General features: G+C 44.2%; 2 protein-coding genes across 2 annotated transcripts; both read left to right on the top strand.

Annotated features, from left to right (window-relative positions):
* Nucleotides 1-5,659: 5,659 nt before the first annotated feature.
* nad4L (NADH dehydrogenase subunit 4L) lies at nt 5,660-5,932 on the top strand. The gene has a single exon. The coding sequence runs from the start codon at nt 5,660-5,662 to the stop codon at nt 5,930-5,932; it is 273 nt and encodes a 90-aa protein (YP_009414554.1).
* Nucleotides 5,933-6,146: 214 nt separating this feature from the next.
* Nucleotides 6,147-6,743, top strand: atp4. The gene has a single exon. The coding sequence runs from the start codon at nt 6,147-6,149 to the stop codon at nt 6,741-6,743; it is 597 nt and encodes a 198-aa protein (YP_009414553.1).
* Nucleotides 6,744-10,000: the final 3,257 nt, after the last annotated feature.

Here is a 10,000-nt window from a genome sequence, read left to right as displayed (position 1 = left end):
TCTTCGGGGTCAAACCTTCAATCTTAGGGCAATTTTCAATTGAACCCAGACAACTTTGAAGCTTTTCACAGAAAGAATTAGGCATACTCAATTGTAGTCCCCTAGCTTTGTGGTACCATATCTTGTCTATACCTAAGAGGGACTTCTCGAATGAGAATTCATACCCGAACTAGGAGATCCAGCTTGCCTTGAAGTAGCCTTGTGGCATAGATAGCGAGTCCTACAGAGAGAGGGCGTTTGGTTCAGTTTCACTCTGAACAATGTCCTTTTATGTTCCTATCCTAACTTTGGCAAGGAAAGAAAGCTCTTAGCGCACAAAGCAAGCAGCGAAGGAACGGCTTCTCTAAACTTCATTCAACTTCATAACTTAGAGTGTGAGCCGTTAGAGAGAGAAAGCTGAAAAATCACCTTACTCCTTCAATCATCGATTGAAGCCATGGCGAAGGGTAGAAAAGGTAAGCAGAATCAGAACTCAAGCTCTAATAATCAACAAGCTAAGAAAAATCCCAAGCAACAACCTAAGAAGAAGACGGTGGAGACTAGTGAGGAGGGGGTATCATCGGACGATGATGGTGACTCGCCGGCAAATGTGGCCCCGGTGCCGGTACCTGCTGCGGGAAGGAAAGGGCAGAATATTCAGGCCTCTGCGCAACTGGGAACGACGAGCACAGTGCCACTGCCGACAAACACCCCAGTGCAGCCGATTCAAAACTCAAACGCCGGCGACGTACGTCCCGATGGCCAGTAGCTCAAACTGGAGGGCTGCTTTGTTCCCGAGCATTCAAGAGGATGGTCTTGACTTGTCTGCTACCCAGGTACCCCTTGTGTTGTCCAGAACGTTTCGAATGTTGTTACCATTGATGTTGATGATGTTAAGTCTGAGATTTAGTATTGGGAGTCTGCCATTGTGTTATATCTATAGAATCAAGCCTCCATTTCATATTGTGAATGCATTTGCTAGAAGAACATGGGGAAAGTTTGGAATTGAGAAGGTGAGTCTGCTGAAAAGTGGAGTGTTCATGGTGAAATTCAGAAACTTAGATGGTAGAAACAAATTGAGGCAGGGCCTGTGTTGTTTGACAGTAAGCCGGTTATCATGAAACCTTGGTCACCCGGCTTAGATGTGATGAAAGAAAAAGTGACAGATGTTCCTATATGGATAAGACTCCCTGGTCTAGACCTGAAATATTGGGGGAGGTCTGCTTTGATGAAAATAGCAGGGATTCTTGGTAAGCCTATCAAGACTGATAGAGCTACTGCTCAGAAAGATATCCTTGATTATGCTAGGGTCATGGTTGAGGTTGCAGTGGAGGGCTCCCTTCCTAATGAAGTTGAATTTGTGAATGAGTTGGGGATGAGAATGGTGCAACCAGTTGAGTATGAATGGAGGCCCATTATTTGTGGTGATTGTAGAGGGGTAGGGCATAATGCTGAGGAATGTAGGAAGAAGAAATTGGAGGTACAAAAAGCTATTCAAGAGAGGCAGGAGAGGAGAAGGCCTGCACAGCCACAGAAAAAGGCTTGGGTTCCCAGGGTCACTCAAGCTCCACAGGTGCAGCCTAGTTCTGTTAGTGGAAATGGAAATACTGGAGATTTTATGAGGAATGATGTGAATGGTGGTTCTACCACTGAGACTACAGGGCATGACAGTACAACACATGAGGAGGGGTTTACACCCCCCCCCCTCATGGATAGAGTGGGATTCTGGAATGTTAGGGGCCTAACTGGATAAACAACAAGATATTCAATTTGAAACCATTACAGCATTGGTTTGTTTGGGCTCCTAGAAACTAGGGTGAAGCCTGTCAACTTTCAGAAGGCTTTCCCTGGTATTGGTGCTGAATGGAGTATTGTTGCTAATTATAGGAAACATCCTGGTGGACGGATATGGGTTATTTGGTTGTCTGAGGTGTTCTATGTCACACCTTTGGTTATTGGGGATCAACTCATTCATGTTGCTGTTGTTCATAAAGCAACTGGGGTGTCATTTGCTTATACAATTATCTATGCCCATAATGACCCTGCTCTTAGGGTGGATTTATGGGATGCACTGAAGAGAATTAGTGAGAGTATTGAGAATAATGCTTGGATTGTTGGGGGTGACTTTCATAATGTTCTTAATCTTGATGACAGAATTGGTTCTCCTGTCACTTTGCTGGAGGTGGAACCTTTTAGGCTCTGCCTAAGACAGTGTGGGTTGGTGGACCTCCCTTACACAGGAGCATTCTATACTTGGAACAATAAGAAGCTTGGGGATGGAAGGGTATGTTGTCAAATTGATAGAATGGTGAGTAATGCCACTTGGAACTCTCTGTTGCCTGGTGCTCTTTGCCATTTCTATCCTGAAGGCAGTTTTGATCATAGTCCTTGTGTGTTGAGCTTATTCAATGAGGTAGTTGACTCGCTAAAGCTCGAAGAGCTTTAGCTTTAAAACAAGCAAGGGCAGAGCTACCGCGAAAGCCGTTGCGCTAACGCGCTATAGTTTTCTTGGTCCTTAAGCTTCGCATAAGCGTGTAACCAAAAGCTTCGCTTTAGCGACTTCATACCTGGTGAGATAAAGGTTTACCCAGAATCAATAGAAGAAGAACAGGAGATATAATAGCTAAAGCTATGCTTTTGGAATAGGTTCTATCCTTTTCAAAAGTCTGAAGCTGAGTGAGGGGCCGAGGCAAATAAGAAGGAATAGGGATTAGTCGCTATGCCAATTGCCAGTGGGGTTTTCTCTTTGAAAAGTTTCAAAGGTGTAACTCCAAGGCAAAGTGCTTGGTTTGACAACAAGATCAAACTCCTAGTTGCTCGGGCCAGGGACTGACCGGAGGTGGAACAGGACTGGGTTTCCTCCAAGGAAAGAACTAGTAAGGTTTTCTCTCTGCCTTTAGCTGTCCCAAAGGACCTTGAAAGAGGGAGAGATCCAAGTAAAAGACGGTTTTTTCTCTTTGCTTGGTCCCAAGGGGCTGGCAAAAGGGAAGAATCCCCGGGAAAAGACTAGTCTCTTTCTCTTTGCCTTTAACTGTCCTGGGGGAATCCTCAAAGTTAGATAGAAAAACCTTAGAGTTAACCCCGGGGGTCTCCGGGGAGTGCCTTATTTAACCTCCCCATTACTGTGCTTCCCATGGACCGGGGGAAGTTCAGATCTTACCAAGTCTTAACACTGTGATAGTTATAAACCTACCGGCTTGCACTTGCAACAGCAAAAGGTCCGAAGGACGCTTAACACCTTCTTCACATCCCTCGCTGTTCAAAGTCCCATCGGATAGAGGGAGAATCTTCGATTCCTTCTATAAGGACACCGTTGGATCTTGTTCAAGTTCAGATTTTCCTTTCCGTGACCCTTTCAACGGACTTAAGAGCTAGATTGACCCAGGTATGGATGGATAGAGGACCGAAGGTCCCAAGTTACATCAAAGGCACTCCCAAGGGCAAGAGGACCTATGGTCGTATGGCATTTGGACTAGGAAGAGAAAGGCACCAAAGAGTGTATTGACCTATGAGCTTGAAACTGTGCTTGAAACATGCCCTTACCCGGATTGAAGGCCTTAGCCAAGTCTTGGAAGTTAAGCCCCTGCCGACCTTACTTTGGAACTGCATCCATTCCGAGGTGAGGTTACAAAGGTCGTGAACTTAACTTGGTGATTATGTTCACCCCATCTTGATTCGGTCTAGCTATCGGATGACAAAAGGATGCCGGACCTTCTTCTGGAAGCGGGAAGGTGAGTCACCGCATTGACTCGAATGATCTAGCCAATCATTTCTCCTAGTAGGCTATTATTCATCGCTCTTCGCTTTACCTAAGTTTCGGCTTAGTTAGGAAGAAAGAATTGTTAACAAGTCTATGAGCTTCTTCTAGGGCATGCCGCCCTTCCTTGAGGTTAAGACCTGGATGGAAGTCCCCTAAGCTCACTCTGGCCGGACACCTTACATCTATCCCTATATAATAGAGGTCTACGTTGTGTCGTAACAAATCGTATTGAGACCTGATCTTCTTCCTTGGTCGATTGCTTTGTCTTCATTCATGACACCACCGCCACCGATTGGGTTGGTGTTCAGTATCAGAATCTTACCTTAGGGCGATCTTATGTCTATTTACCTAAACTCCAAAGCGATCAGAAGACACTTTCTGTTGAGGGTTTCTTTCCACTCTTGATAGCGAAAGAGAATCGAATTCTGACCTCTTGTTCACTGTCCTGCTATCTGAACTTGAAGATGAAGTTTGTGTTCCGCGAACTCAATAATTATTTGAAATGCTATAGCGGATTTGAATTGGGACCAAGACAAAGGAACGTAGTCGCTTAAGCGATCGGAGCGAAGTTTAAGCATGTAAACAACCTTCTTCGAGCTTTTGAGCTTAAGCGAAGCTTTCGGATTTGTAATAGCTAAAGCTATGCTTTTGGAAAGTGCTTCTATCGAAGAGGCCCACGCTTCTTGTGTTGAAGTAAGTACACCGGTAACGTATTATAAGATAAATGGTCTTCTTCCTTCTTTCCTAAGAAGAAAGATCGTAGCGTAGAAAAGAAAGGTTTGAAGAGCTTAGTATATGGTACGGAGAAAGATTTTTTTTTCGAGGCGGCCGTTCACTTCAGGGTCCGAAGGAGATGTAGTTGCTTGGACTTTTCTTTCTTATTCGAGATTGGGGGTGGGCGAGAAAGAAATGGGGGGCGTGGTCGTGGAAAAATTGGGTTCAATTCCCATAGCCCCGATGTGGCGAAAAAGACTGACTGATTCAACATAATGCCCGCATTAAGGTATAAAACTTGCCGTCTACTTTCAGGAAATGTTCGGAAGAGAGAACTTACAATAATACAACACCGCATTCTCCGAAAATTGAGGTAGTTTTGCTATTGGAAACGAGGGAATGTAATAGCTAAAGCTATGCTTTTGGGTCAGAATGTCTAATTATTTGGTCCGAATTTCCATAGTTTTGTTCTTGCTCGCTGTGTTCTATTTCTATGAGACTAGGTTCGAGTTTTTCATGCTCTATTCTTCAAAATGTTTTTACCTCTAGGGGGTCGAGCCCTATCTTCATTTTTATGTATGATTGGATGCTCCAGTGGTCTGGCCTTGGCCATTGTTTTTGCGGTGAAAGCTCTTCTCACTGCGGAGGTCTCACCCAATATGGTGTTACCTGCTGGGGGCTTCGGGCGCATCCAGTTCGGAAGCGAGCGTCAACCAGGCGCCACGGGGGAATGACGCAGGCCCGTCTAATGGAAACCACTCCCCCTGGGAAGGCTTTCCCCCGTGCCTGGGGACTTAGCCCCCCTTCCCTCCGACGCACCAATCCCCTCCCTCAATTCCCTAAGTAATGAGAGAGAGCCGTCGGTGACCTCGCAAATGTCCGGGCCAACCTCCGGTGTGAGTTGGGGATTTTTCTTTCTTCTGGGATAAGTAGAAGTGTCCCCCCCCATTTGTACGAAAATGCATGGAAAAAACTCGGGGGAGATTCCGCATCGGCGGAAAAGCTCTTGGACTTAGAGCATAAAATGAGGGAGCTGTCTCAATCGGCGAATCTACCTCTCTTGCCGAGGGAACGTTTAGCCCGATTACTTGGGGGGGACAACGTACCATGAGACTTTCTTTTTATACGTAGTGGAGTTATAACATTTGAATTTCTCTTACATTCTACGTTCCAAAAACGGATTCTATCAAATATTTTACATTTTCTATGATCATCTTTATTTCAGGTATTCGGGGAATTCTCCTTAATAGACGAAATATTCTTATTATGTCAATGTCAATTGAATCAATGTTATTAGCTGTAAATTCGAACTTTTTGGTATTTTCTGTTTCTTCGGATGATATGATGGGTCAATCATTTGCTTTATTGGTTCCAACGGTGGCAGCTGCGGAATCTGCTATTGGGTTAGCCATTTTCGTTATTACTTTCCGAGTCCGTGGGACTATTGCTGTAGAATCTATTAATAGCATTCAAGGTTAAACATGACTCCTAGAAACAAAATACGAAGTTCTTTCCAAAAGCATAGCTTTAGCGTGTAAACAAAAGCTTCTAATAAGCGACTACATACGTTCTCTTCTTTCTTTTGCCTTGGTTGGCAGGATCAGGGCCTTTCTCGCTGGGCGAGCGCATCCGATTCGAACTTTCCTAACAAACTTCCCGTTCAGTTGCTGAAAGATAAAGATAAGCTTTCGTAATGAGAAAGAGTTCCACGAAGATGCAGGCTAGAAAGATGCTATTTGCTGCTATTCTATCTATTTGTGCATCAAGTTCGAAGAATATCTCAATCTATAATGAAGAAATGATAGTAGCTCGTTGTTTTATAGGCTTTATCATATTCAGTCGGAAGAGTTTAGGTAAGACTTTCAAAGTGACTCTCGACGAGAGAATCCAGGCTATTCAGGAAGAATCGCAGCAATTCCCCAATCCTAACGAAGTAGTTCCTCCGGAATCCAATGAACAACAACGATTACTTAGGGTCAGCTTGAAAATTTGTGGAACCGTAGTAGAATCATTACCAATGGCACGCTGTGCGCCTAAGTGCGAAAAAACAGTGCAAGCTTTGTTATGTCGAAACCTAAATGTTAAGTCAGCAACACTTCCAAATGCCACTTCTTCCCGTCGCACCCGTCTTCAGGACGATCTAGTCACAGGGTTTCACTTCTCAGTGAGTGAAAGATTTGTCCCCGGGTCTACGCTGAAAGCTTCTATAGTAGAACTCATTCGAGAAGGCTTGTCGGTCTTAAGAATGGTTCGGGTAGGAGGTTCTCTTAAGAATAAAGAAGACAAATAGAATCTAATTCATGTTCATGCTAACAGAAGAGCGGATCCAATACCAAGACGACTTCTTTCTCAGGAAGTGGAGCAATTTCGAAATATTGGAATATCATGCCCCACGGAAAATAGACTTACCGACAAGAGAGAACGAGACTGACCCACCTAAGATAGAGAAAGCAAGAGTGAGTTCGGATTGGATAATGTTTTTGGGATAACTTAAAAGTACATTGAAAAAGGATTTAGGAGGAAGAGTTCCGGTCCGGCGATGACTACAATACAATCGAGCGGGATCCGAAGATCAATCGAATTGAATTGCCCACCGAAAAGAAGGTATGGTTGTGCCTGAAGAAGGGCAGTCAGAAGAGGAGAAATCAGCCTGAGTTCAATTAGTCCCAGCCTTATCAGTACAAGTAGCCGGAGGAGTGTAACGCGGGAAGAGAGGTTGTTAAGGAAGAGCAGTCCCAGCACGACAAGCACAATAAAGAAGATCCGACATATATGACCAATCAAACTCGCTGGGGCATAATCACTAACGAAATGGAGAGAGATGTCTTTGAAACAAGCTGCGTTGATTATGGATCACCTTCCACTTCTATCATCGGGACAGACGCTAGCCTGATGAACGAAAAGATGCGCGAGCTCTCTCTGATGGACATGAAAGTGGAGGGTAAGAGGGGAGATTTGAAACAAGATGAGAATAGATCTCGGTCAGGACGAGAGCAGTCGCTCATGCGAATCTGAGAGCGGATACATGACTTTGACCTTACTTTTTTTTGGCAGGGTGTCGAAGTCCTATTAGGAGACAGTCGGGGGCAGAAAAAGGCCAGGTTCTGAAAGATAAGAGGTTTACACAAATTCGATGAGATAACTACCCCGGGAAGGGACTCTTTAATATGCTTAATGCCTGCTGCTCTGAAAAGGTCAATCAATAATGAAGGTAATGGCCCATGATCCAACTAAGTTTTTTTTGAAGACCCCCATTGAGTAACAAAGGAGTCCAAATCATGGAGTGCCTATCCCATAAAATAGCTAAAGAACAGAGGTGATCAGCTCGACCTATGTACCCAAAGGACGGTACATAGGGAGAGTCTAATCCAGTTACCCCAGGAAGCGCGCAGAAGCTCTCTCCCGGCAATGAAAAAAAAAGCACACAAACCGAAAGCTTCTAATAAGCGACTTCATACCAAGTAGCGAGTGAACAAAAGCTTCTAATAAGCGACGTAGTACCAAAAGCTCATCGAGCTTTAGGGAGTCAACTACCAAAAGCTTCGCTTTAGCGACTTCATACCCTATGGCTTTATGATTATAAGGAAATTAGAAGCCCATAATATGTAAATAAGATCAAGGGTTTCACACGAGGATGGTCACCCGAGATGAAGAATTCTTTTTTCTTAAATATAAAAAACTCAATCAGACTGGAGTTTGGGTTCACGATCGAAACTGGCGAGGCCGGCACATCGACATCGGGAGAAAGAGTCATAAAAGAAGAAAAAATAGAATTCAAATCTAGAAAGAAGGTAAATAAGATAGTCTCCCTTTCCCATCCAGGGACAGTAGGTAAGGGGCCTTCCTGTTGGGTGGATGAGTTAAGAGCTAAGGGCTTGAATCGATAGCGGAAACTTTTCATTCAGTTTAAATAGAAATATAACTTAGAAGTAACCTCGATTACCATCGAACCTTCTCTGGGAGCCCTAAAGCTAAGGCGCAGGTATAGCACGGTTTTAGGTTCAAGCAAGAAAGCCGGTATCGGCGAAAAACCCCAGCCTAAAGCTAAAGAAGGAAATCCAAAAGCTCCTTCCTACTGGATGAATAGCCTTAGATGACGTCATTCCATAAACTAAGGTATACCAGTCCACAGGTAGATTGAAGATCCATTTCTCATTTCGTCCATTTGGATATATCCAAATCGTTAGAAAACCTAGGCTTGTGAGTGTCCATATGAAGCTCAAAAGCGCTTTCACAATGCGTCAGAAAGCTTTGGAGGTTTCAACAGATAGTTTGCTGCCTGGAGAAGACAGTAATGTTCACCTTGTTCACTGGCTCGCGGACTCCTTTTTCTCGACTGGAGATAGTGTAAGGCGAGCGATAGGAGGGTTTATTAACTACCAAGGCTTAGCGTGAGTTACAGTCAAAACCATAACTATAAATTACTTAAGAGAGAGTAGCTAGGGTCCTCTTTTCTAGCTCCACGAAAACTAGGAAAAACTAGCGCTTAGAGTTCGAAGAGCGCCCCCCTAATATGAGAATATCTCAAGTTAAAGTATGTGTGTTATATAGGGGAAACATTAGAGGACTTAAATTCTATGTGCCAGCCTATATGTTAGGGTAATGTTCTCTAATCGCCTTTCTTTTCTTTTTTTCGGTATGCCGCTCTGCCTGCAAGGAGCGAGAAAAGAAATTGGTCTGTGGTGATGTCAGAATTTGCGCCTATTTGTATCTATTTAGTGATCAGTCTGCTAGTTGCTTTGGTTAGTTTGCTAGTGATTCTTTTTCAGTCGTTGAGCAAAAGACAGAATCTATATAATAATAGATTCTTCTTTGGGTTCTTGCGCTTTCTTTTTTTCTTTTATGGGGTTTTTGATTTCTATCAAACTTTCCAAAGCGGGAATCTCTCTCTTATCCCGCGTCCTCTCCAGACTCTTTGGCTTGGAAGGATTGGGCTTGTGCCTCCTTGGAGCGGGCCTTCATTCCTTCTTTGTAATGAGCTTTCACATGATGGCTCCATCGGGAGCTTCCGGCCCAGCCGGGTTGGCGAGAGTCCTAGAGCAAATCTTTGGGCCGGACTCTTCCGGGGGGTAGTGTCAACCAACCGCCGGAACCCGCCCCCGCTCCCCACCACCCTTTTCATTATGATCCTCTGATGCCGGACGATCATAGACAACAAGAACTGAGTGATCGTCTGGCGATCAATTGAATAGGGAAGCCCCTACCCCCAGAAACGAGTCTATTGTCTTTCCAAAAACTTCGCTTTAGCGACTTCATAAATGACTTATTAAAAAAAGATGGAACGGGCTATTCTGTCTGATCGGTATTCCCCGGAATCCCTATTTAACAAACGCCATCAGATCAGAGGCCTTCTATTATATCCTCGGGGGACCCCTTTATCTAAGTCTAAATATCAAGACTATCTCTACGTTATGGAAAACTATGGCACACACCGTAGCGGTCCATATCGTCGTATCACGGATGCCATTTGGAGATCTTTCGTTTCTCTTTACAAAGAAGAATCTCCATGAAAAATGGGGTGTGCGCGATGAATAATCGCTTTTCTCT

The sequence above is a fragment of the mitochondrial genome of Spinacia oleracea (genome assembly GCF_020520425.1).
Source record: "Spinacia oleracea mitochondrion, complete genome".
NCBI classification, from domain to species: domain Eukaryota; kingdom Viridiplantae; phylum Streptophyta; class Magnoliopsida; order Caryophyllales; family Amaranthaceae; genus Spinacia; species Spinacia oleracea.
Note: the sequence above shows the minus strand (reverse complement) of the source record. Positions and strands in the feature narration are given on the sequence as shown.